The following is a 27,355-nucleotide window of genomic DNA, read 5'->3' as shown; positions in this document are numbered from 1 at the left end:
TTCACTGGGTCCAGAAATATTGCTTCGTGGCTCTGGACCGAGGACACGCAGGCCGTGATGTCGTCCCGAGCAGATACACGCGAGCCCTGCTGAAGCTGCCGGGCGTGTGAACCGGCTCTTGGCCTTTGGCACAGCGCCCCCGGTGGCTCCTGCCTCTCGGGCAGTGTCCCTTGTGAGTCTGGGGGGGGTGGGGGGGGGGGGGGGGGGAGGGAACAGCGTTGGTGGCCAGGTGCAGCGCTGTGCCGGGTGGGCTCCAGTGCGCGCCTTGACCTGGTACCAGTGCGGGCGCCATGGTTTCTTCACCTCCTCAGCCCCGAGAACGGTAATTAAGGCGCAGCTCCGGCGTGCGCTTGAAGATTGTCCAGCGAGGGCCATAGTCTGTGCACTGCCTTCTCTCCGGGTGCAGGGATTGACGTGGGGGTTCCCCCTCCCCCGGTCAGCATTGTATTGACGATGTCAGAATTGGATGCTCAGGGCACTTGGAGCTGGATTATCGATACCGCACATTCTGAGTGGGCCCCACCCCCGTCAGGCCATCGGTTCTACTGGTGGCTCTTCGTGATTACGGAGCCTGTGGCAAGGAACATTCTTATTTAGAGAAGACATCTTATGGACTGTGTTTCCAGGTACGGTGTGGCTCCGATGGGATAGCGTTGAGATGATTCTACTTTGTATCCCAGGTGCAGGCATATAAACTTTGTCAGAACAGCTCAGTGACGCAGTTCACATTTCCCTCTCTCCATATTGAGCTGCTGGATCCAGCATAGATTCGTGGTAGGTTTTGGTCCTGATCTGCCTGGGGAGCTGGTCCCCCCCTTGATACAGCGTAAATTACTGATCGTTAGCCCTCACCATTGGCTGATACGTGGGCATTATGGCTACCAATAAGGGAACCAGGCAATCTGGCCTGGCAAAATTGCCCAAGTTCGCCAACACTGAAGCTGTAGAGGATAAAAAGGTTGAGTCTAGGGCGAAGGAACCAGCGCTAGCCGAGGGCCCATCCCTCGTCGACGTAATGGAGGCTATTCAGGGTGTTCGCACAGCACTGGAGGCCAAAATTGATACCGCCATGACGGAGATTACCCTGATCTGCGCTGACCTTCGAAAAATGGGGGATAGGGTCAAGGAAACCAAGGATTCCGTTAAAACTCTTCAGACTTCCACAAAGTTCCTTGAAGTAACAGTCAAACGCCTGCAAAGCCAAGCGTCAGATTTTGAGGTGAAATTGGAGGAATATGAGGGGCGCGCACGGAGAAACAACATCTGCATTTTGGGGGATCCGGAAAAGTCGGAGGGGTAGGCCGCAGACTTGTTCGTGGAGGAGTTAATACAGAAACACTTACAACCTCAGTCCCTCTCCTAGTATTTCTCCGTGGAACGGGCACATTATGTGCCAGGAGGTCCCCCATGACCTGGTGCTCCTCCGAGACCCCTTCTGGCGCGGATCTTTAATTTCCGAGAACGAGATATAATCCTTCAGACGGCCAGTCCCCCCACCAACCCCCCTGAAGTTCAAAATTGCTACCATCTCGGACTTTACCTTCAAGGTGCAACAAAAGCACAGATCCTTCCTGGAAATCAAACGTGCCCTCCGTGATGAAGGCCTCAAGTATGCCATGCTGTTTCTGGCACAGCTGCGAGTCCTGGGAGACGGTAAAACCTGTTTTTTTCAGACTCCTGAAGAGACTTGGGACTGGTTTGAGAGTTGGCGTGCCTCCAATGCCCTTCAACGTTCATCCTTGACTCAAGGGCATGGCCTTGAAAATCAGCAGGAACATCCAGGAAGCAATGGAAATGGAAGATGATGGACTTGCACCAATTGCAGTAGAGACTTGAGCTGTTCGATGGAATTGTGATGATCCCAGGCTAAGAGCTGGTTACGATAAGTATTGATGTGCATGCTTGGGAGAGTATTGTTAAGCTCCTCTATTTACAATTGCCCCACGGACTTAAATCCAGTTGGGACTGATGTCAGCTTATTTTATTTTGTTTATTTAGATTATATTCACTTGTACAATATGGCAGGGCCTCAGGTTTTGATACTATTCTGTTTGGGGGGTTGGTTCTTTATTTCAGTTGATTAGCTACCTGGGTGGTTTGGTCGAGTGACACTCCCTCCATAGAGTAGTTCAATGGGGTTTACAGGCACTCTGCAAATTGGGAGGTGGGCAGTTTGGAGTCCACATTGCAGGGAGGTGGGGGGTGGTAATCCAGGGTTGATCTTGGGAGTTTTTGTTCTGTCTTTTGGGTGTTTGTTGGGTTAATTGCGAGTTGGGAGGGTGGATATCCTATTCACTGCAGGTCTCCGTTGTGCACCCTATTCTGTGCTTTGTACAGGGTTTCCCCCCCCCCCCCTCGCAATGGATGGAAGGGGGGGGGTTGTTTAATTGTGTATTTTTTTTTATTTTCTGGGTATGACAAATATGACTGGCTTCACGGAAAGGCAATCACTGGTCGCATGCTTTTGGTATTTCTATCTCTGAGGATCTTGTGGTCTACTCACAGGTCCTCCCCTTGGGGTGGACATGGGAAGCTCCCCCTGCAATTGAACGACCATGCAAAGGGACGCGATGAGTAAAACAACTAAACAGGGGCTCAAGCTGCTATCGTGGAACGTAAATGGGTTGGGTGACAAGCTAAAGCGGGGTATAGTGCTCCAATTTTTTAAAAGACCCTCCCCTGATGTAGTTCTTTTGCATGAGATGCACTTTCTTGGGAAGGCCTGTAGGGCCATGTCGCGATGGGGTTTCCAATTGGTGGCTCACTCGAGTTTTGGCTCTGGCTCCAGGGGGGTGGGCATAATGGTCAGGAAATCATTCCCCATGGCCACTGAACTGGTTCGGACGGACGCCCTAGGTAGATTCGTTCCCACTTCTGGGACCTGGGAAGGGCGCATACTCAATCTCCTTTCTGTTTACATGCCGCCGGGGTTGCACACCCAGGCCTTTGCGGACCTTGGGGATCTCCTCTTAGCTTTGCCGGTTGGCAGGGTATTGATTGGGGGAAGACTTCCAACTCTATCGTCTCTGATTCTCTTGACCGATGGCCCCAGAAGGCCTTGCCACTCTCCCTCACGCGGATCCATGGCTTTCTTGGGGCGATGGGTCTGGTAGACGTCTGGAGGAGTCTACACCCGGCCGAACAGCAGTACACTTTCTACTCAGGTGCTCACCGTAGTATGTCCCGTATAGACTACATATTGACGCTCGCACATCAACTTGGTAGCGTGAAGGAGATACAAAATGAGACTTTTCTTTAAGAATGTCACCAGGGTTTACAAGGAGATGACCTTTTACAAACAACGGATGATTATATAGCATCTCGCATCTCTTATGTATTGCTTTTAGGAATAAGAGTGTCTTTTTGTTAATATGCGTTAACCGGTTTATTTTTAATGAATGGAGTCAGTGCAAGATGGCCGCCTCCGCTATTTGGATTGCGTGCGCACCTTTGGATGCGTTTGGTACGCGCAACGGCATTAGCGCGATAATTTAGGACTCAGTGCCAGTTCAATTGATTAAAACACAACAATCACTATCCCTTACTAGGTTTGCCTTTAGAGGAACGAGTTACTTGGGGTGAATGATGCTTATAGTTAGCTTTTCATAAAGGGTATAGCCACTATAAGATGACCGCCTTTTAGAATTGGAACGTAGTCCTTCCTCTATGAATTACTTCCTTTTGGGTGCGAGTCGGAAGACACTTCCGGGTCAGTGGACGCTTAAAAACAGCATTCAAATCGGGCTCACTGTGGCGGCAGCTTTGAAAGGAGTAGCAGATTACGGCAATGCCTTGAGGTTAGGATAGTTGTGAGTGTTAAAATTTGGTCTGGCTTATTTGGGCACTTAGGCTATTCGCTTAGTCGGGAGACCTTCACTCACTGTGGACCGCAATATTTTTCGGCGTGGACACATGCCGAATCATGTCCTCTCTCTCACGTTTATATCTTTTCCTTTGTATTATGTTCGCTCACCCGGAATGAGATTGAGGAAAATGTGTTATATGTATGACAAAATCGGAGTCTGTGCCGACAATAGTATTTCACCTTTCTTGTTCGTCTCAAATGTACATTTGAGAATATTGAAAGTTACTTGGACGTCAGTTAAACAACTGCCCCCTCTTTTAAAAAGTTGGCGTTAAACAACTTATGTTTTTTGATCATCCCCTAAACAAAGAAGAAAGATGGACATGTTTGATAGAGAATGTGTTGTAGGAATAAAACGGAATGCTTTTTACGACCGTTGTCTATTAATCATAGGGTGATATTGCAGTGACGACCATAGGGAACCGTGACCCGTAACATAGCTCGTATGTCGCTTTCAATTAAGCACAGTACAGAGGTATTTTTGTCACAAAGGGATGACAGAAGAGAGAAAGTTAAACTTGCATGATGCCACTAACTTATGTGTTAACATAACGGTCTATAGTTTGGAGGTCCTCATTATTTTTGCGAAGTAATGGGAATCTACTTATTGGACAGAGTAACATATCCCCCCCCCCCCCTCTTTCTCTTCTCTATATAGGGTCTTATCACAGCGCCCTTCTCATCCGAATACTGTTTGACGTCACAAGGAATCAGTGTGTTACTGCAAGTGTCCGTATGTACCAATTATGTCTGGTACTCAGTACAATATCAGGACTTCTCAATTACAATGCCCCTTTTTTTCCCTTTTCTTAAGGACTAGGTTTATACGTCCTTAAAAAATCTTTTGTCTTGGAGGACAAATCTCTTGATTGAAAATGAAATAGGAAAGGAAGGAGTAAACTTATGTTGTAAGTGTGCATTCAATCTATTTCAATATAGTTAACCTATTTTTTGATGAATTTCTTCTTGGAAATTGTATTTGGCTAACATTACTCGGGATGTGACCTTTACAAAGAAAACGCTTAATAATAATTTTTAAAGCCATTTAATTACTGTTGCGAAAATAATATTATATTGACTACGCGACAAGGAAATCTAAATATTTATGTCTATTATATTTTCAAGCTACTGACCGGTTTTTCAAATAGGAATACTATTTATCAACGCGACAAGGAATCGTTGAAAGTTACTGTAAGTGTCGCATTGCACTAATTATGTATAACGACGCCCAAGTACAAAATTTGGACAGAGTGTTTATAACGTTGTCTATTTGAATGACCAGGTACACAGGTTTTTAGAAATTGTCTGGAGGCAAAATCTCTCTTCTCTGGACTGAATAGGAAGGAAAATACAGTAACTCATGTTTTGAGTGAGCACCTTTAAATGAATTATTACAATTCCTAAAAGAGCCTCTCTCTATATAAAATAAAATTATATTTGGCCCATATTGTTTGAGATGTGACTCTAATATTTACATCTATTACTTCAAGCTACTGATTGCCTTTCCAAGAGGATCCTTCTTTGGGACGATCGAGCCGCTGACATCTACAGCATCCATTTTGACCAACCAAGAAGGTAATTTTTTGAATTTCCCTCTTACTTAAACTGAACGACTAGGGTCTATACTTATTGATCGTCGATGTCTTTTGAATTTCCCTCTTACTTACTTTAACTGAAGGACTAGGGTCTATACATTTTTTCCTTTTCCTCTCTGTCTTGCTCTGTTCCCCATTTCTTCTGGGTCTACAGAACCGGACAGCGGGCATATTTCGTCATGGTGACTCTATATCAGTGCACTTAAGCGAAATCTCTTGGGCATTTAAGCTTTCAATTTTCGGAAAAATTGAGTTTCAAGATCTGGACTTTACTATCACCTTTACCTTTTTTGTTTTTATTTATGTCTTGTCATTATTCTCCCGGTTTGTTTCGCTCACTGGGTGTAAATACGTTCTTTTGCTTAGGAGTCTGGTTTTCCATGTCGGACTGTTTTATCCTTTGGTGATTGGGCACAAAATTGCAATTAAGCAGCGATTCATGGGTCATAAAATTGCTGATGTATCCATATGTATGTATTCACAATTACCTCAACAGCCTTGAGAAAGTCACGGTGGTGACGAAACACGCGTTGGCTGTGATCATTTTTTCTTCACAACAAAGGACTGGACCATCATGCATTTCACTCAGTAACATGTTGTATGAATGTATTGTAGAATATCTATGTGCCAGTCCCATGTCTTTTTCCTTCTTTGTTACTGCAAATAAATCTTAAAGGAATGACTTATGAACTAACTTTCATGGTTTCCTGAATTGGAGGGACTCTTTCGTCATCCTAGTGTTTGTTGGTGCAAACCAATGCATTACATTTGAATTTATGTAAAAATTTAAGAGTGCCGGGGTTTTTCTCTTGAGATACAACATTTGGCCTGGGGCATCTCCGACCACTCACCTATCCCGTGTCACCTGGAGTAAAGTATTAGACAGCACTTCTCCCATTAAAGCTTAGGGATGGCATTTCCAATCAGTAAACTGCATTGTCACAAGCTAGAAGAGGTCTCTCAGAAGACCAGACTTACCAAAGAGGGAAAGTTCTCTTCTTATCCCGGCCCATTCGATTTCTATTGATTGTTGTGGAGCAAGGCACTGCGTCCAGGTGATGGGAGCTGTTCGGCAATGTTGGAACCCATTGGCTGTTCCTCTTTGCTTTCTGTTCTCTGTAAACATTAACAAATTATGATAAAGCACCAATTCGGTGTGCAAGTGTAGGGATTTCATAATTACGAATAGAGCCGGCTCTGACAAATAGTTGGTCATAATAATGATACTCACAGCAGTCCGGCCATAAACACACCATACGTATTCTAACATAAGTTTTTGTCTTTATTTGGCTATGTAATAACAAGCATCGCAAAGCCACTATGTCGGGCCTCAACAAGCGTGTGGGGGGGGGGGGGGTTTTGGGTGCAAAAATATATAATTTTTACACGCAAATTGATGAACAATACTAAATAAAAATGAAGCAACGGCCAGCAGCACAAGCAACCCAGCCTTTGTACTAATGTTCACTCCTTTTCGGGTGGCTACATGTGATCAGGGGAAATGCCATCACTCACAGTGCAAAAACAGTCGATAGATTAAGTGGCCTAACCCTTTGCCGCGGTAGGTGAAAGCAAAATGTGAATGACACTTGAACAAACCAATTGACGAAGACCATAAAGCCCCGGTATGAATGGGTTCTAAATAAATAACTACGTAGAGGTGCAAGTTTCTTATAACAACATAATTTAAAAAGCTGGAAGTCAATCAATTGACAATTAAGATGTCAACATGGATGGGAAGGACAGGTGTGAATTTTGTTAATCAGGCAAGTTCAAAAGCAAAATAGAGGCTAAAGTGTTATGAAGATTGGTTACATTGGTCAAGCTTGCATGCAGGTTCGTTAGTAAACCCTAAAATCATCAGAAATTATGGAGGGCACAGAATGCATGAAGCAACAATTACAAATTTTGAAGGATGGTCTGGAAAATAAATGCAACTAAAACGAATTCATCCACAACACATGTAAGCAAAAAACTGTAGACTCAGTCCAAATGAATTTATACAAGAATTGTTTGCACCCCCGCGAAATAGCCGCGGAATTCGCCAGGCACTTTGGGCGAGTCTATCGTAGAGACTCTGTGCTCATGGAGAACGACTCGGCTGAATTTTTAGCGGACATAAGACTGCCCACTCTCTCTGACGGCGACCGCGAGGGGCTTGAGGGAGACATCACTGCGGAGGAGCTGGCTAAGGCCATGGGGGATCTTAAAATAGGCAAGGCGATGGGCCCCAACGGTCTCCCTATCGAACTGTACAAACTCAAACCAGATAAAATAGTCCCACATATGAAAGCGATGTTTGAGGACAGTAAGAAACTCGGGAAGTTGCCGAGGGATCAGCGCATTGCGACGCTGGTCACCATTCCAAAGCCTGGGAAGCCTAGAGACGAGTGTGCCTCCTATAGACCAATATCCCTGCTGAATGCAGAGCCCAAGATACTGGCGAAATTGTTAGCGAACAGACTCCGGCATGTCATCACGAAGTTGGTACACCCGGACCAATCGGGATTTATACCGCGCCGGAATACTGCCCTCAACCTGCGGCGCCTGCATGGCGTTCTGGGGCGCTGCCCTGGCATCCAGGAGGATGCAGTGGTGGTATCATTAGACGCCACCATGGCATTCGATACCTTGGAATGGGCATACCTCTTTGCTGTGCTTCGGAAGATGGGATTTGGACCCAGCTTCATAGGGTGGGTCCGCCTCCTGTATGCCAACCCGCTGGCCCAGGTAGCAGTCAATAATAAAAGGTCGGAGGTATTTGCCCTGGGAAGGGGGACCAGACAGGGATGCCCCCTTTCTCCGCTGCTGTTTGCCCTCGAGCTGCTCGCGGCTTGGATCCGGACGGATCTCTCCGTCCGCGGGCTTCGCTGGACCGAGGGGTGGGAGGATAAAATCTCGCTATACGCGGACGACATCCTTCTTTACCTCTCGTCCCCTGCGCGTTCGCTGAGGGAAGTCCTAGACATTTTTGCCAGTTCGGGCGAAACTCTGGTTTTCGGATTAACTGGAGCAAGTCCACGCTCTACGTACTCCACGGGGCAGCCCCTCCCCTCCCTCGAGACTGTACGATACAGGTGGAGGCAGAGGGATTCGGATATCTAGGCGTCTATATCACTACTAATCCCAAACTTAGATACGAGGAGAACTTGCTCCCTCCCCTGCGGCGGCTGCGACGGGATGTTGAGGTCTGGAAGGGGTTGCCCGTGTCCCTGCTCGGGAGGGCTGCACTGTTTAAGATGATGGCTCTGCCTCGATTCCTATATGCTCTCCAGAATTATCCAGAAGTGGTACCACGGGCTTTCTTTCAGGAAGTCGAGACCCTGCAGAGGGAATTGTTATGGGATGGCAGACCACGGATAGCGCTTGGTAAGCTCACGCTCGGCTGGTACGACGGGGGTATCGCCCTCCCAGACATTAAAAAAATACTATTGGGCGGCACAATTGGCCGCTATCAACCAATGCCAATATGGGAGTGGGGACGACCCGGCGTTCGGTATGGACAGGTGGTTACTGCCTGGTGGTGATTTCACAAGAGCACTTTACTCAAAGCCTACTAGGTTTACGCTTACAGGGCCCACGAAACACGCAGTGCAACTGTGGCACATAGTCACCAAAGCATTAGGGTGGGCCAACAAGCTCACCATGGCCACCCCTCTCTGGGACGCGGAACAACTGGGTACGTTGGGACACACGAAAGGCTTTGACAAGTGGGATCTAATAGGTATCTCGCGCATCGGAGACCTCTGGGAAAGAGCGGGTGTGATTCCCTTCTCTACACTACAACAGACATACGACTTGGCTGACTCGGAACGCTTCCGATATGCACAAATTAAGCACTCACTACAGGCTAATATCCCTTTTGGTACCGCATTGCCTGAAGCCTCCCCACTCGAGGATCGGCTGCTTGATGGGCACCTACCTGACAAGGCTATCTCGCTCACATACAAGAAGCTCATTAACAACACCCCTGATCCCCTCACCGCGTTGCGAGAGAAATGGACGCGGGATGGCCTCGAAATGGACGACGAGGACTGGCAGGTGGCAGTCTCGTCGCCGAAGGAAGTGGCCATATCTACCAAACTCCGCCTAATCCAACTAAAAATCCTACACAGGGCGTACCTTTCAGAGACACACTTACTCGCGATGGGCAGAAGCGCTGATGGGCACTGTAGGAGACGGTGGGAGGTGGAAGGCGGATTTATGCACATACTATGGGAATGCCCGCTCATTCAATTTTACTGGGGTAAAGTCTTGAACTGCATGAGTGAGATCTGGGGTGTCCCGCTTGGGCCCGAGGCCAGGCGCTGCCTTTTGAACGTTTGGGAGCCCACAGATCTGGATGTGCGGGGGAGGCTGTGGGTCACTTTAGGGCAGATGATTGCAAAACGTAACATAGCACAGGCATGGGGGGCCACCGCGCCGCCAACACTGAGGAAGTGGAAGGAAGACATGGACTGGTGCATGCTGAAAGAGAAAACGGTCTATGTGGCGCGGGGGTGCCCAAAAAAATGGATTGAAATATGGACTAAATGGAATGTATACCGGGGAGGACTGTGCGAGCCCCCGGATGTCCCTACACCCGAAGAACACTGTATGTTGTAAATACCATTGCATGGAAAGTTGGTGACTCCGGGAACAGCCGGGGAAAGCTGTGATAACCTCTAAGCCCTGTGTACGACGACTTCACTTGAAGCAAAATTATGTAAACATGACAAAGTTGTTTTTTCAATAAACAGAAATATAAAAAATAAAAAAAAGAATTGTTTGCACAAAGTACACATAATAAAAAAAGGGACAAAGGCAGACCCAATGTGAATTGGGAATGCAAGACCACTTTGGTTAAATTCAGAGATTGAAATACTGTTGTTTGCACACAACCTATTGCTGCCGTAAGCAGGCTCTCCTTGCCAGCTTCAACTCTAAGCAACTGGTTCCCCGAGATGGCAGAGTTGGAACCAAAATGGCATCTTATTTTTTTTTATTTTTTTTTTTTAAAGTCCTGATGCCTAATGGTGCTTGTGCCATTCATGGAAAACATTGTATTCTATTCATATTCAGCCTCCTTCGGCCACAGGCATCATTGCCTCAGGAACATTCAGCTACTGGCTTAAAACTTAGTTAATTACATATATGGTTGGCTGTTTGGATGCACCTTTTCGCCTCACCGGGCATGTAGGACGGATTTGACATTCATCATTTGTATTATTCTTTAGCTTGTCCAGGCATTACATACACAAAGCAATACTTTCAAATTGATTTGGACTGCAGCAGACTTTTTAAAACTTTCATCAGTGCAAACATTAAAACTAAGGATTTGCCAATGCTTGTTTAGTACTTTAATTAAAACCAGAAAGCAGCAGGAATTAAACCACTGTGATTAAGGATGATAGGTTTTCAAAGAAAGGCTGTACAATAACCGAAGTGAAGCTGTGTGGAGTTATGGACATCGATGAGTGAAAAGAATGGCAAAAATGTAGACATTTTGGACGTGATTCCAGAATCTAATTACGGAGTGGCTTGAACTTCTTGTGCCTCTCAAATCGGGCTTGTAGCCAAAGTTAAATGTTTACATTTATATCACAAATAAACCAAAATGTTTCAATAAAACCCATTATCTCCTACAACTTTAAGGTATTAAGACAGTATTTGCATGAATATTACTAAACAAATTGGGTTTGGGCATCAGTTTCCTGACACACCCATGGCACAACATCTAAGCTACTTTTATCACAACAAGGCTGAGCCTATAACTGCAATATCAAACAAGCAGCAAATTAATAGGTTTCATTTCTTAGCAGTTTGAGCTATGTGCTTTGGACTAGTTTTCAAGAGGGTTAAGTTCAACGACTTATACAAATGGTCTACATACAGTACTGCCATTCCAATAGAATAAGATATGAGGTTCAGCAAACATGGAAGATTTAAATAATAGAAAGCAATCTCACGGCCGGCACCATGCGTAGAGATTCGAGTGTATCTATCACATATGTATGTGGGTTCCTTGTGTACTTCAGCATTTGCAATTCTGAGTCCCGAGATCTTTTAATACTAAGTTAAGTAACAACACCAGGGTGAAGTTAGAAAGGCAGAGAGAGTCAGGTTTGGGGGTGGGAGATCGTGTACACCAACACATTAAAACAAATTCTTCAAGAAGATAAAACCAAATGACCAACGGGAAAACCTCTACGAATTGGCTTGATCTTAATATCCATTAAACAGAAGGGCAATTATGGTCACATTAAACTCTAGATCTCTAATAAGCAATAGCATTTTAAAAAATGTGGGCACACACACTGGCCTTAGAAAATTGAACACATGTTGATGAGGACACATCAAAAAAGGGAAAACATTTACAAAAAAATTCTCAATTATGCTTTAGCATTTAAGTCACACATCACCCCCATCACCCCTATTGCATCCCCTCCTTACGAATGGTGGCATGCAACGCGCTATCTCCACGTTATACTCAACATTGCTAACTGGAGCGATGGGAGACACAAGGGCACAGTTAGCTAGATGGAAAGGTGTTCTCCCACAACCACTGACGGATAAAGCATGGGCACGACCATTACAACACGTGAAAGAGGTGTCCAGGAATCCTAGATTCCGTTTACATGCACCATGTCTACCTCTCCCCTGAACGTATTAAACTAATGTTCTCCACGTCAGCGCCCGAGTGTCTGCGGTGTAAATTGGTGGAAGACGGATTTTATCATGTGGTGTGGGAATGCCTGCCGCTGCAAGTGACCTGGGCAGAGGTGACTGCTAGCGTGGCGGAACTAGAAGACCACGCCTTTCTGCTCATTCCAAAGTTCTGCCCTCAAGGCCTTCGTCCCAAAACCAAGGGGGACACAAACACAGATTCATAGATCTTGCATTTGTACTTTTTTAAACAGCAAATAGCCATGACATGTAAGGCGCCCTCTATACCGCATACATAAGTTCTTAACATTGAGGCCAAAACAATACCCAACGACCTTGAAGAGATGACTGTATAGTCAGAGTATATATGACCAGGTATTGTTTACACGACTATATGTTTGTTGCATGTGCCTACTGCAGGGTGTTCCTCGTGGGTTTTTTTTCTTCCAGAGTTTTATATAGCGCAAACTTGACCCGAAACGGGTATCAGAGCGCTGTACATAGCACCAGTTGCATTACATGAGGACACAAATGTTTGTTAGGCACGGGGAGATTAACGGATTTGCACAGAATCACAGGATGTTCAGCGTCATTGCCGAGACTCGAACCCAGTTCCCCAGATTCGAGGTCGACCGCCCTAGCCATTAGGCCAACTCCTGTCCCCTAAGGGTGACCACATGATGGGGCTGCTTGTGCCACTCACTGGCTGCCACACTACTGTGTTCCCCTGTGCTTCCTGATGTTCCTTACAGATTCCTATCTGCCCCATTCATGAATAGGTCACATACACCCCCAAAATTGCATGTTCTGCTGAACTCACAACCCTCATAGTCCCGTGTCTGCCCCTTCCCTGTACAGATTTTGCTTCTGAAATTATGCAACTGGTTGCTTTATGTCGACAGTGGATGGGTGTGTACCGTTTATTCTGCTTATGATTCTCCATATGCTCTGTATGCCTTTGAGGTTCCTATTTTACGCACGGAAGATGCACAACTAGACATTCACGAGTTAAACAAGGCATGTGAGTGCTAGAAGACTGAAAATTAGGCATAATTACTGAGGTAATCAGCTAATAAACACAATGCACCTGGAGAATAAAAAGAAAAAGGCAACAAAGCGGTGGCCATATTAAATCACACCACTATGATTTCAAGATTACCTTAGCACAGGCTTTCAAAACAGAAAGAATTTTGCTTTCTTTAGAGAAACGGTGTCTAAAATGGTAAGATTTGTGGTTCTAGAAAAATGCATTACATGAATTTAAACACAAGTACAAAAAGAGAGCAGAACACCTGAGCAAAGATGAAGTCATGATCATTAATTATGTCTTTTTAGTTATAGAGAGCTTTCCACAACACACTATTCAGTGTACACGTTGGCATGCTGCTAAATAAGGTGAATAACATTCCTAACTCCAAAATGGTGGCATTTGATGAGGACAGTCACAGAATAACCAGCTCTATCAATTCATAACCTTTACGACAAAGTGTATTTTATCACACATGGATGAACAGCGACAGATCTGGTGCACCACAACAGTGACACATACTAATGGGACGGGGTTACCTGAGGTAGGTTGGAGGCTCAGTGCTGATGGACACCGCTTTGTATTTCTCATCGTTCCCATCCAAGATCTCCTCCACTTCGGAAGCTTTCAAAAGAGTGACGCTGGTGGCCAATGAAGTGTAACCATGATCTGTGCAGAGATATCAAACAGCTCTTAATAATGCATCCTTAGGAAAAACCCAGGAATCAAACTGGCGTGCTGAATATTGCAGCGGCACCATTCAGAATACTTTAATGATCTTTGAATCACGACTAGCAAATGTCACGATCCTGGAGCGTTTCCACCAAAGATAATTCAGACAGAATAGGGAAAAGTACATCACTCATTCCAATTATAGCATTTCATTGATAGTTAAGAGAAGCTAAATTTAATCCACATTTTGCTAAAACATCCAACGTGTTCTAGAAACCAGTGAAATACCTGAACACTTTTTCCAGAAAGTGAGACTGACAGTGCTAGAACTAGTCAGCTCGGTCAAACACACGAAAAAAAAAATGGGAAAATACTAAAAGGAAGGCCCATTGATACACAAAGACATATCTACTTACATTTTTTACCATGTGAGGAGGCTACAATTTTTTTCCTTTCTTCCACTGATGCTAGTCTTCTCCACAGAGATGGGTAACGCTTGTACAGAGAGCCGCGGAACATGCGCAGGTAGTTTCCTACCTGGAAATTAAATAAGAATGGTATTTTCAATTGCTGGCTATAAGCATCAAACACAAATGAATGTTGAGGTGGTAAATAAGAACACTCAACTATAATGACCTAGAACATTTCACAATTAATACAATTTATTACCAGGTGTAAAGAGCCAATAGTTTATGAGCCCTGGATTGCAATATTAGTGTTGTAGTCAGTGATTGCTCAAAATAGAATAGTGCTGCACTCGATCAGACAAATCTACAATTAGTATTTCTTGTGCAATGACCTACAAAACAAAAGGTCAAAATCCATAGCTCGTAATGAAAGAAAAGTAGAACGATAGGCCATATCTAAAAGAGTACTATCACAGATCAGGATAAATGAGAATGGCAAAGTTGCCACCTCCAGCTTGCCCTTCAGAACTAATTCAAAGTTATTGTACAGTGCTTTTTACACGCTGCCTTACAGAACACTAAAGGGGAACATGACTGTGCTTTTAATTTAACATACTTTTAATGCAGCTGGGCTTTACAAACGCCAAAGCTTGTTATTACATTTTATATAGAGCAGGTCAGATTTAAAAGCGCTATGAAAGCACTTCAATCGTAAAAATGCGTGCAAAAAAAGCGGATCATGATTCAGTTAATAGTCGTGGGCCGCATAGGGTCTTTGAAAGGTCAGGGGTCTGCACCAAACGTCGATCAAAGTACTATATGAGGAGCCAAATATTTTACTGCTCCAAAACACTTCAACAATGCCTGCACCTTATCTAGACGTGGATGCTCATGAGTTGCCCTAAGCTCACCCACACCAAAACAGAATATTATCTTCTGTGTACAACGCACAACAAGTAGGGCAAACTTGACTCAATGCAATGAACCTGGATAGATCTGATCCTCAACTTTAACCGAATACCAAGTCCAGCGGATTGACCCATGACACTGACATCACCCAAGGAAAACATCACAAAGGATGCAAAAATGGGCTGGTAAATCTCTACTAAAATATTTGAACTCCTCCTCCCAGAAAGCAACTTTAGAAATGCTATTCAAGCCCTTCTACTCTTGCATCTGGATGGCGGCAACGCCTTGCTCCATGGCATCCTAGACTCCACACAGGCCCCTCTTAAAAGCTTCCTACATGTGACAGAACCACTCAGAGGACTTGAAGAAATGTGACCACATCATCCTTGCCCTAATGGAACTCCACTGTTTCCTCTTGCCAGCCACTACCATCTTCAAACATAGCTGCATCATCCACAAAGCCATTCGAAAAACACCCCTACGTATCTAGCTCACAAGCTCACCACCTCCAGTGATTCTAGGCACACTCGCAATCAGGGCCCAATCAGCAGGGGGGGGGGGGGGGGAAGGGGGGGGGCGGGGGAGGAAAAAGGCAACAAAAAAAGTGCCAGAAGGTTATCTCCATTTATACACCCAGCATACGGAACAGCATCCGTTTCCTGAGGGGCCAACCCAAAAGTGCTCAGACAGTTTTTTTAAAATTATATTACATCACTATGAAGTAAAAGTCCACTTCCACTCTAAGAAATTGGCTAGGCCTACAATCACTTGGTAACGTATCCCTTCCTTTTTCCGTGTACAGCACCTGTTGCCTTTTGACTAGGTTTGCACTATACAACTACCACCTGCACAAACGGATGTCTCTTAAATCCCTCACGAGATGTCTAAACTTGTGTACGTTTCAGGTTGCTCAACTCCAAACACTGCTCTAATACTAGCCACACCATACCTTATATGCATTGAAACAACTGCAAACAGCCACAAATTCAATAATTTCTGATATTAATAACACGCCAACCTGCAACGAATACCATATAACTTACCATCTTAAAGATTCACACGCACAACAGTGTGCCAACCTTCCGTACATTATTTATATTTTTTATTTGAGATTCACAAAGACCACCAGTATCTCCAGATGCATCAAAATTAATGAACACTGAGGAGCAAAACACATGAGCCTCAAAGTTAAGCAAGAGGAGCACAGATTGTCCTTTTGGTGTTGGCTATGGATACTACCTTTTAGCATATAGTAAAACAGTGAAAATGCAGGAATGCATTAAAAAAAAAAAAAGTACAATAAACATTTGTTCACCTTATTCTGCTTTTTTAGCGCCAATCCCTAAATCAGGGACAATACCTCAGTGGCCATCCAGGGCAAAATTACATTTAATCCATGGAGTTTAAATGAAAGTCTAATTCCACCCCAAGAAAACGGCATGGCCTACAATCACTTGGTAATGATTCTTATCTTACTATAGAAATACCATATACACAATTCATAAGTCTCCGTAAACCTTTCGAGAGGTCTAAACTTGTGTCTGTTTCAGGATGCTTAACTCCAAACACTGCTCTAGCCATATCAGATATCCTTCTATGCATTGAAACAATTGCAAACGCCCACAAATCCAATCATTTCGGACATCAATGACACGCCAACCTCCAAAGAACACTGGATAGCTTTCACCATCAAAACACGAACTCCCAATCCCGACGAGCACTACGACCCAAGGACCCCCATCTACAGGACCTGCATTGCAATAGGCCTCGCATTGTTTTTAGAGTTAGAGCTATTGGCGTTGTAATGTAAAAATGTTTGTGTTTTGGAGTGAAGTGGATGTATGTGATAGCAATTATGTGGAAAATGATACACACTAATTAAACTTGATAAGCTAAATATCAGTCCAAGAGATATTTTTTGAAGGGTCCTGATTTTAAAAGGGCGTTATGGAATTTAATTCTAAAAATGTGTTTCAGAATGCATAATCCCCTTGTTCTGATGTGTCTTGAATGCAAACTGTTGCCCAAAGTGTCCTTTAAAGAGATCATGGATAGTTTGCAACACTAACTGGATATGTACTTTGATTTAAATGTGTAAAGGGCAAAATATTTACTGCATGAAACACAATCATGAAATTATACAATATGATAAGACTGATGACGGTGTATATTGCTAACAATTGGGTGCATGACAAACAAATACAATCCCAGCTATCCTTTGACTATCTTTCATCTCACCAAAATTGGTCACCGACACATCACCAGCTCCACAAGCCTAATCTACTAAAACTGAGGTTAGGGAGGACAAATAGGGCTGACTTGGTCTTTCATCCTCCCAATGTCCATTGGAATTGTCAATTAATCAGTGCATGCATTATAATTACTGAACACGCAAGAGGTTGCTAGCGGTAAGGTGTAAATAAAAATATTCATTTCAGAAGAAAGGAAGGAGATGGGTTATAATCCATAAAACGCATGTGCACACACAAGGAGGGGGCACAGGCAGACAGGGACCTCAAAACAACAGACTACCTGTCCTGGACGTGAGTTTTAGACCCCCTCCCCTCCCCCCTTTGAAGTTCGGGTCTAGTTGTGCCCCTGGTATTTAGCAGCTCACATTAGTGGTAACATTTGAGGTATAACTTTAGCGTATCTTCTTTAAATGTTCTTTACTGCATCTTCTTAAATGCTGTAGATTTCATTTTCACAATAAAAGCTTCAATTCTGATTTATTGATTGGCAAGCAGAAGTTTGTTTATGCCTGTAACAGAGTGCTGCTGAAACTTTGTATGCAATACCATATAGGCAATAAAAAGGGGGTTTGGTTGGGACTAGTCCTAGCTAAGCGAGAAATCACTAGTCATTGGAAAGCGGCCACGGCGCCTAATGCCGCGCGATGTCTGCGGGAATTTACAAAGTAGGCCGACTGCGAGGGGAGTCTCAGACTCCAAATGGCCCAGAGGGCCGATAATGACAAAATGTTGACTGCAGCCAGAGCATGGGTGGCGTTGGTGGACCTGCTTCGGACACCGACAGCTGACGTTGACCGATCTCCTTCACGACAACACTAGTGCACACGCATAGCCGAATCGCCCTTCCTGAGCGGAGGGGTGGGGGGGGTTGGAGGGTAGCGGGTATTGAGTGGTAACTCCCATTCATTCGTCCCCTGACAGTACGATACCAGTGGTCCAATCAGCGGGGCTCATCATTAATACTGGAAGATAGCGGATGGAGCGACATGTCTGACAGTGGGGGAGGGGAGTTGGAGGGACTGGGAGTGGGAGTGGGCCGAGGGTGTTTTGTTAACTTGTTATCTATTGCGGAGGCTTGCAGCGAGGGCCCCTAAGACACTTTTGAACTGGATACTCAGGATGGGTCAATAGACCGTGTCTAACCTGACATTGCTGACGATGTGCAGGCTTGCAGGACCAAGAGGGGGAATAGGGGTTGTGGGTGTGATGCTCCTTCCAGATGCCTTTGATATTGAATGTGCTGGATGAGCTCTCAGCATGGGGGGGATTATGGAACGACACTGCCTTATGATGTTGCTTGTAGAGGGATATCGATGCGACAGACTTTGTTCGGGAGGCCTTGGCAGGAGCTCCATAGAACGTGACTTATTTAGGCATGGTCCATCTCGCATTAGTCATTGTTGTACTTGCTGTCATGTCATATTAAAACTGCAATAAAGTTTGTTTACAAAAAAAAAATAACAAGGGGGTTTGGTATTCATACTGTATGCCAACATTTGAGTAGGCCTCGAATGGAGATTTAGAAAACAAATCAGGAGAAGTTAGTCTTCTCTCGTCAATTTATAGTGCAATCAAAACGTTTTAAGCGGCACAATCAAAAGAATGTATTTTTGTGCTGTAAAAATGGAGTGTGTCCAGGTCCAGTGGGGTGTCTCTCAAAGGGGCACGGCCAATATAGTTAATGGCGTGACTTAAAACATTTATGCTAAAAATATGTGCTCAGCATAATGTGCCGCCCGACTGGTATTTTGCTGCTTCTTTCATTGCCTCCCCATATATAATACCACATGTAACATTACACCTACAACAAACCAGGACTATTGGCTTTGTCAAAGGTTGTAAATTGGATAAGATAAATATTCTCCATGCATACATACAGATATGGCTTCATTGCTTCTAACATTAAAAATGCTATAGTTCTTGTATGAGAGGGCGTGGTGTATGGCTGGAGATGCCAGCGTTGGAGCTGAGGAAGCAGGTTTGAGTCTCATCGTCGGCTCAACATCCTGTGTTTCTGGGCAAATCACTTAATCACCCATGCCTACCAAAAAATCAGTTATTATGTCCTTGTTGATGCTCACGTAAAGCACTTTTGAGTTTTACAATATAGAACAGCAAACAAATAAAACTTACATCAAAAACAGTGAACTGCTGCAGAGTGAAGATTTTTTTTTCCATTCTGAGAGTGAGGACGAAAGTGAAGAGCCCGATACGGACCCATCTTGGCACCTGCTTTTAAGAACAGCCGGTGCTGAGCACCGGCAAGACCCAGCCCACTTAAAGCCCAGAGTGTGTCCCAAATAAGTCAAAAGGCCTGACGGCCATTGCCTCGGCCTGCATTTGCTGTTCACTCATACACAGATCGACATCATTTAATAAAATACATGAAATTTCACGGAAACCAAACTGGCAACTTCAGCCTGATTCCAGTGACCTTGGCCGTTTCTGTTAACATTATGGAGCTGGCGAAGCGCAGACAAGGTAGAGTGTGAGAACGAAATATCTGATGATAGTGTGAAAACATGCCTTTAATACACCTGTGAATGCATCAACTTTCACAGGTAATTAACGCGCCAGCTACGGGACAGATACAACACCGAAAACACAGTACCCTTTTTATTTCCGGGAAGGAAGTAACAACAGGGACAGCCTTTTAGTGCTTAGAAGTGTCCGTTTGGCAGCGCAGATGTCGTCCGCTAGGTGCGCTTGCGCTGGGGGATGCATTCCCTTGCTCCCCAAAGCTGGTGCAGTTCACCACATTGTGCTGGACTTCGATATTTCTATGACAACCGCCAGGATCTCATCTCACCCGAAGTCAATCACAGCGTCACAGTGACCTGAAAGTTAAATTACCATGTCTTTTCCGGTTTGTCTGTAGTTTTCTGAAAATAGCGAGTGGCGAAATACAGTTCCATTTAGGAGGTTGCATAGGAGACATTGTTTGCAACCAAGCGCCGTATGGGGCTTTACAGAGTACTGACAGCATAGTAGTAGACAAACCAGCTGTTCTGAGAACTGGCGAGAAGAGCAGCACGGGTACAAAAAAGTAATGTTAAAAGAGTAGCGCGAATTAACAGGTAGACACTAGTGCTTGTGAAAAGCACTGCGCTCTAAAAAATAATGTGTGCAAAAGCAGGCAGCCCGCATATTGAAAGAGAAACCACAAGTGCGGCGCGTTGTGTAGATACGTAACTTGACCCACACAAAACAAGCCCGGCAGAGCGTGGCGCGCGCGCTTGGCGGGGGCGCGCCTTCCAGGCGGTGGAGCGGACCCTTTGAAGTGCGATGCCAAACGGATTGCATGGCGGCACGATGCGCTTGATTGTGCGCGTGCTAGCCATGCAATCCGCTTTTTGGGAGCACTTTAAAAAAAAAAAAACTTACAATAGTCTTGCTTTGCGATCGCTCACGCGATAGCAAGGCGAGATCTAAAAACTAGCCAAATCCTCACTCCTAACATTGAAATCAGTTGAGTAGTGTAGAATTTTCCTCATTTTTCACAGCTAAAACAAACTCCCTCCCAAAGTTTAGCAATATGAGGCTATGTATAATGCTCCCAGAATGCTTTCCGCTTGGATGCAAATATTTGCAGAAGCTTAAAGCAAGACTTGATTCTTTGCTTTCAAAATTAAATCTTGATAAAAAATGCAAATAGGAAAAAAAAAAACATTTTGCTAAACTACTGTAATATTTTAGGTACCATTTCTTTGCAGCATCATAAAGTAAAATGTGTTGATGTATGCTAGCATTTCCAATAAATATTCATAATGGAAAATCGGTGTAAAAAGTTTCAATAAGATTATGGGAAACAAAAATAAACATGCATTGACAATGCTAGTAGGTCTGAAATTGGTGGTCAGCCTTTTGGTTTTGTCAATGTGTCTTGTTTTGGCATGGTTTTTGTAAAACATTATTGGTGTGGGAGCTGCTAGGTACTTACCATTATAACAAACATTGGCAAAGGCAAAACTTTTTTTGGTATCAAAAGCACACATTGCCACAGTAGTTCCTGACACTGAACAAAACTACTTTGTGTGCCGATAGGTTCCTTGTGAAATAGCAGAATACTGTCACTCACAGTGAAGCCAGCAAATTTGACGGACACAAAGAGAGACAGAATTTTAATAAACACAAAAGGTTATGGTTGACACCAGACCAAATAAGGGGCCCAATTATTAATGAAAGTCTCAAAAAGTGCAACCATGGTATATGTCTATGCATTAAGAGCAGATTTACGGCTTGGTGTATTCACAAGAATTTACAGAAGAAGGCCAAGAAATGGTTCTCCTATAAAATATTTGTCAACTGCATTTACACAAAAGGTCATGGTTGACACTAGACCAAATAAGGAGCCCAATTATTAATGAAAGTATCAAAAAGTGCAACCATGGTAGATGTCTATGCATCAAGAGCAAATTTACGGCTTGGTGAATTCACAAGAATTTACAGAAGAAGGCCAAGAAATAGTTCTCCTAGAAAATATTTGTCAACTGCATTTAAGCATGAACAACTATGCATGGGTAGAATTGCTCATGCAAAAATCTGCTGAGTGTTTGCAGGTTCACATTCCCTCCAACCACTTTTCCCCATCCCTAGAAGAATTTTTATGTCTGCCATTGTCAGGAGTAAATTTGCAACTTTTCTCAGCATGGGAAAAGATTAGAGAAGAGTTGGTGAAAATCCTTAAAACATGCAATTTAGTAGGTTTGCAGAGACTCAAAAAGGCATTCCCACCCTGGAACTATTGCTTACCACTACCTTCATCCCTAGTATGTAGATCTGTGGAAACATGGTAAAATAAGGGAATTACTAGTATTCAAACCCTACTACGGTATGAGCCCTGGCATAATCAGAGAGGCTATATCAGAGCTCTTATATAATGAGATTGCCGCCATAATTTGTCGTCGCATTACATGGCACAAAGGGGACAAGTGGATTTTGTTACAGGACAAGTAGATTTATGAAGCAGCGTGCCTCATGGACAAGTAGACCTTTTATTAAATTCCACACCATTGCATGGTACAATGGTTGCCTAAATACAGAAGATCGTAGTAGTCGGAGACAAGCCGAACGTTTATGGAGATTCTCACCACTGATAAAACACCTCAAGTGCATGAGATCGCTGAGGAGCACTTATAACAAGTGCATCAGAAGCTCGAAAGCATTCTTAAAACGCTAACAGCACTAAAACCTTCAAACCATTTCAGTGACCCTTTGCCATTGAAAATCTTCTGCAAAATTAAACTGTTACTACTCCCACTTTGGACCAAGATAATAAATGCCTCACTGCTGCAAGGTACTATACCCGACTGCCTGAAGTCAGGGCAGGTAATCTCCCATCATTAAAAAAAACACGGCGGATCACATGTACCCAAACAACGTACGTCCAATCGCCAACATCCAGACACTGGCAAATCTCCTGGAGAAATGTGTCCATGTCCAATTACCCAAACACACAGACCATTTTCAACTCTTAGACTAAATCCAATCCGGCTTCCATCAGAGCCGCAGCACTGAATCTGCTCTAACAGTCAATGACGCAATAAAATGCTGGATCAGGACGAATCCTGCCTTTTTATCCTCCTAGACCTCTAGTCAACTTTTGATATGGTCAAAGCGGACAGCCTCCCAGACTTACTGGAACACAGGAAAGGTTATCAGGATCCCCCCTAAAAAAAAATTTTGCCCGATTCTCTACAACAGAACTCAAAGTATCAAGGTGAACCAGTCCCTGTCCAATCCCACGCCAGTCACACTAGGTGACCCACAGGAGTCCGCGCTCTCACCCACTCTCTGTACCTATTTATGGAACCTCTAACTGAAATTATCTAACATCCACTTTCACATGTATGCTGATGACACCCAGCTTTACCTGAAACTCTCCTCCCCAGAGGAGATAAGGACTCTCAACATAACTCAACAAAAAACCCACAACTGGCTGACCTGCAACCACCTCAAACTCAACGATCTTAATACAGACTTCCTCTCAATCGCCCCTCCCAGTCATGCACCAATGAAGAAACTAACAGCTCCTAATTGTTTACCATAGGTTAGAAATTCCACAAGATCACTGGGAATCACTCTGGGAAAGAACCTGAATATGAAGGAACACACCAGTATATTTACTAAAGGTGCAAATTAAAAATGAATATCCTTAGGAAAATAACGCCCTTCCTCCCTCCAGACGACTTCAAGTCAGCTGTTCAAGCTCTACTGATTTCTTGGCTGGATTATGGAAATGCAACCCTTTGCGGTTTGTCTAGATCTAAACTGGCTCCACTAAAAGCATCTCTCAACTCTGCTGAAAGGCTCATCACAGGATCTCAAATAACTAACTACATCTCTCCCAATCTGAAATCTTTTAAGGTGACTCCTTTATGAGGCAAGGATACAGTTAAAAATTAAGTACATGACCCATAAAGCTCTACATACTCTTCAACACCTCGAATTATCTTAAACAAAAACTTTAGCTTTCTGGTGGCTGCAGCTCCTTTAGAAGCACCAGCATTTAACTGTTGAAACCGCAGAAATTTCACAAAAAGAAAACCTACAACCGAGCCTTCTCAGGTATTGCACCGCAAATTCAGAACTCTACCCATAGCAATCAGGATTTTGAACCCATTGACTGCATCATTCAAAAAAGAATTTAAAGTGCTACTAATTAACAAATTTCTACTCTAGAATCTATGGGTCTATTCTCTGAGCCATGGGTCGGTGCAATATTTGCAGCTATGTTTGTACATGACTGTATATATGTCTATGTATGTAGTCTACATATATGTGGCAGCTTGGACCATGCAGTGGCAGCTCCCCGCACCTTGGGAGCTGTTACGAACTATACCAAATATATGTTGTTTGCTTTCTTGTATCTTTTCACATGACCATCTGCAAAGCGCTGTGCTACCCTGTGGGTCACATTCGCGCTATATAAAAACTTTCAAAATAAATATCATGGCTCTCAAAGCTGTTTTAAAATTCATATCTGGCAGGGAACATTTAGATGCACGCCTCTCTGAAGGCATCAACTGTCTCAAGGCTGTCCTTCCATTTTCCCACAATCATTACAAAACTTTCATGTTCTCCCTCCACCTCCATAGTTGCAAAGATCTATAGTGTAACAGCCATTCATCACAATCACCTGTCACTATAAACTCTCCTGTCCACCAACCCCCACTCTATTTTGCACTACCCCCACTCTAGTCTTGCAATAACCTACCACTGTTGTCTTACAATACCACTCATTCCATGTTCTTATAATCAGCAAATTAACTTTCGGCCCTCGTATCCCCTCTCCAGTCCCATAGGAGCAAATGAAATATTTTCCTGTCCAGCCCCAAGAATTTGGAATGAACTCCCAGAAAACTTAAGACTAGTCAATAAGCTTCTATCATATTAAAAGACTATAAAAACCCACCTATTCAAATTATAACTAGCATCTAGATAGTGCCTTCTCTGGAACATTGCTACTGGATCTGATTGCCGTCAATGTTTTATGTTAATCTACTATGCTACATCTCTGGTGTGAAGCGCTTCTGTGCCTGCCTGGCTAGGTCTATGCTACATAAATACCTTTAATAAATAAATTAAAATAAACAGGATTCAGATAACCCATCAGTCCTGCATTCCCATTATAGCACCACATCTACACTATATTAACTCTGTGCCCCAGCCCTGGTTTGCACATTTCCCATCTTTTCCTTCCCAATATTTTTCACAGTTGTCCCTGCTCCGCTAGCTCAGCATATCCTACTTCTTAAACCTCTCATGCACACTTTCATTAACCGATGCACTCACATTATCTCTACGTCTGTCTACCAGACTGTTGGGCTCCATCCATCAATTCATCCCAGGGAGTCAACAAAAAGCTTCAATAATAAGGGCTTGAGAAGGACATGGAGCCAAGGAGGTCTTGGGGAAAAATAATCTCTGGTGTGGGTACGGTTAACTAAGAGGAAAGGAGACACAGGGAAAGGGGGACTCCCACAAATGACTGGCAATGGGCCAAGAAACATCAGACAGTACAAGGGCACTGAATCCAATAATGACAGAAGCAGTGCAAGACAGGGACAGACCTATTGCACCACAAGGAAACTGGATAACAATAACCCAGTGTGGCTAATTTCTGTTAGACTTTACGACCAGGAACAATACTTCCTCATTGATAAAGAGATGAGGCACAAACACGTCCCTCGAAAAACTGACACACAACATAGGTCATTTGAAAGGCCATATGACCCATTACTCCTACATGACAACACTGCTATAGCTGACAAAGTTTAGGCAGAGGGCCTTAATTCCTCAACAACCACTACAAACTACCATGCAAAGAAAACCCACCACACACGGGTTACATTTCAAGGTCGCAAGAAGAACCCTTCAGCCCCTTTACGAAACACCTATGTGAAGATAACCCATACTCTCCAAACTGAAGACCCACGCCAACTTGGTTCAATAACAGCGCGGGGACACGCCGGGAGGTGTTACCATGCGCTCTACAAACTCCTTTAAACTTAAACTAAACTAAACAAAATCCTCCACAACGAATGTCACGAGGCCAAGAATGCAGACAAAAGCACACCTATTGCAATACAGAACAACATAACAAGGCTCCCATGTCTAGACACTTCATGCACGTTGCTTTTTCATATGGCTCCGTCCGGCAAAGCTCTCCCAGGGTATGCACAATTAATCTCATAGGGATGTGTCCCTCATGCACCTGACAGGTGTCTCTTCTACATGGCCTCATAAGGCTTTCATTATACACCTCACAGGGATTTCTTATTCATCACAGCACCCTATTCCCTTGTCCCTTAACGTGGCTCCCTTTACACACCCCACATTTCAAGCGCATATGGTCCATGTTACTCACAGGAATGGAGGGTGCCATACTAATGACGACGTTGAGCTATACGAGTGTCATTTAACAAATGTAATACAGCATACAACTAACAACGGGTCCCCTTCCACCACAGTACTTGCCTCACTATTCTCAACCACCCCATGGAGGGTAAACGTATGTATACTTTATCCAAGGCTTCTTCCCTCATAGTCCACACAAGAATCTCTTCTGCATACCCATGGGAGGGCTTCCCTCTTATAACACACTATGGGGTCTCTCAATCATAATATACACTAGGGGCTCTTTACATTCTACAGCAACACCCCCTTGTCACTAAGCAACATAGGATTTATCCTCACTATCCTCACCAACGCCCCCATAACAGCTCCGCATGCCGAGTCCCACACAGTGCTCTCGTCTCCTTCCTTACACTACACTAGGGTATCTGCCCTATGCTCCGTCCCCTTTTCCCCCAGTACCCACTTTAGATTTCTCTTCCCCGTGCTCCTGACAACGCGCCCATCGCCAAGACCCCCAAAAGGCCCTAGCTAACCCAACTAAGGGGAAGCCTTTGTCTTCTTTTCCTTCCTTCCGGGGGCTCCTAATGGCGGGACAGGCCCACCCGCACCTCGGAGCCGATCATGAAGAAGTCTCCGCCCTCCTCCAGCTGAAACTTAACGGGCTTCTGGCCGAAAGTCTTGCTTAGCGCCATGATCATCCTGGCGGACTCTCTGGCTTTCAGGCCCCGTTCTTCACTCCCTACCGGACTCCCTCCGCACCCACTGCGCATGCGCTTCGAATAGGTTACGCGCCGAGGAGCAAAGGAAGGGGCTCGTGCACGAGACTCGGAGGCGGCGAATAGAAACCAAAAATTATTGGAGTAGGTAATGTTTCGCTGTTAACGGCGACTAACTTGCAACACGAATCCTACATATTTTTTCAATATTATTAATACAAACTATTTGAGACCCTCATCCGTGTTCTCTTTTCTTTCATAAATTAAAAAATGCACGGTTCCACAATGTATCGAAGCTCTTTTTTGTTAATTATAAACACACCCCATGACGTACCTCTACTTCTTTCCCATTTTTGTAACTATAGGTTTCAAAAGTACTCTTATTGATGTTTTCTATACGGAAAAATA

General features: G+C 44.2%; 1 protein-coding gene across 6 annotated transcripts in view; it reads right to left on the bottom strand.

Moving 5' to 3' along the window:
- Positions 1-27,026, bottom strand: part of SMARCB1 (SWI/SNF related BAF chromatin remodeling complex subunit B1) — a 67,707-nt gene extending 40,681 nt beyond the window's left edge. Inside the window, exons 1-4 of one of the 6 annotated variants that reach the window (XM_085633721.1) lie at positions 26,840-27,026; positions 14,221-14,341; positions 13,672-13,801; positions 6,439-6,576 (exon numbers count right to left, since the gene is read on the bottom strand). In XM_085633721.1, the coding sequence (XP_085489847.1) occupies positions 6,439-6,576; positions 13,672-13,801; positions 14,221-14,341; positions 26,840-27,001 (551 nt within the window). In that variant the 5' untranslated portion in view covers positions 27,002-27,026. Of the gene's footprint in view, positions 1-6,438; positions 6,577-13,671; positions 13,802-14,220; positions 14,342-25,166 lie in introns of all 6 variants that reach the window. The other 5 variants (XM_085633723.1, XM_085633725.1, XM_085633722.1 and 2 more) reach the window with 5 other exon arrangements.
- Positions 27,027-27,355: the final 329 nt, after the last annotated feature.

This window comes from Triturus cristatus, chromosome 11 (assembly GCF_964204655.1).
Source record: "Triturus cristatus chromosome 11, aTriCri1.1, whole genome shotgun sequence".
In the NCBI taxonomy this organism is placed as follows: domain Eukaryota; kingdom Metazoa; phylum Chordata; class Amphibia; order Caudata; family Salamandridae; genus Triturus; species Triturus cristatus.
The sequence above is the reverse complement of the archived record's forward strand: the minus strand, read 5'-3'. Positions and strand labels throughout refer to the sequence as shown.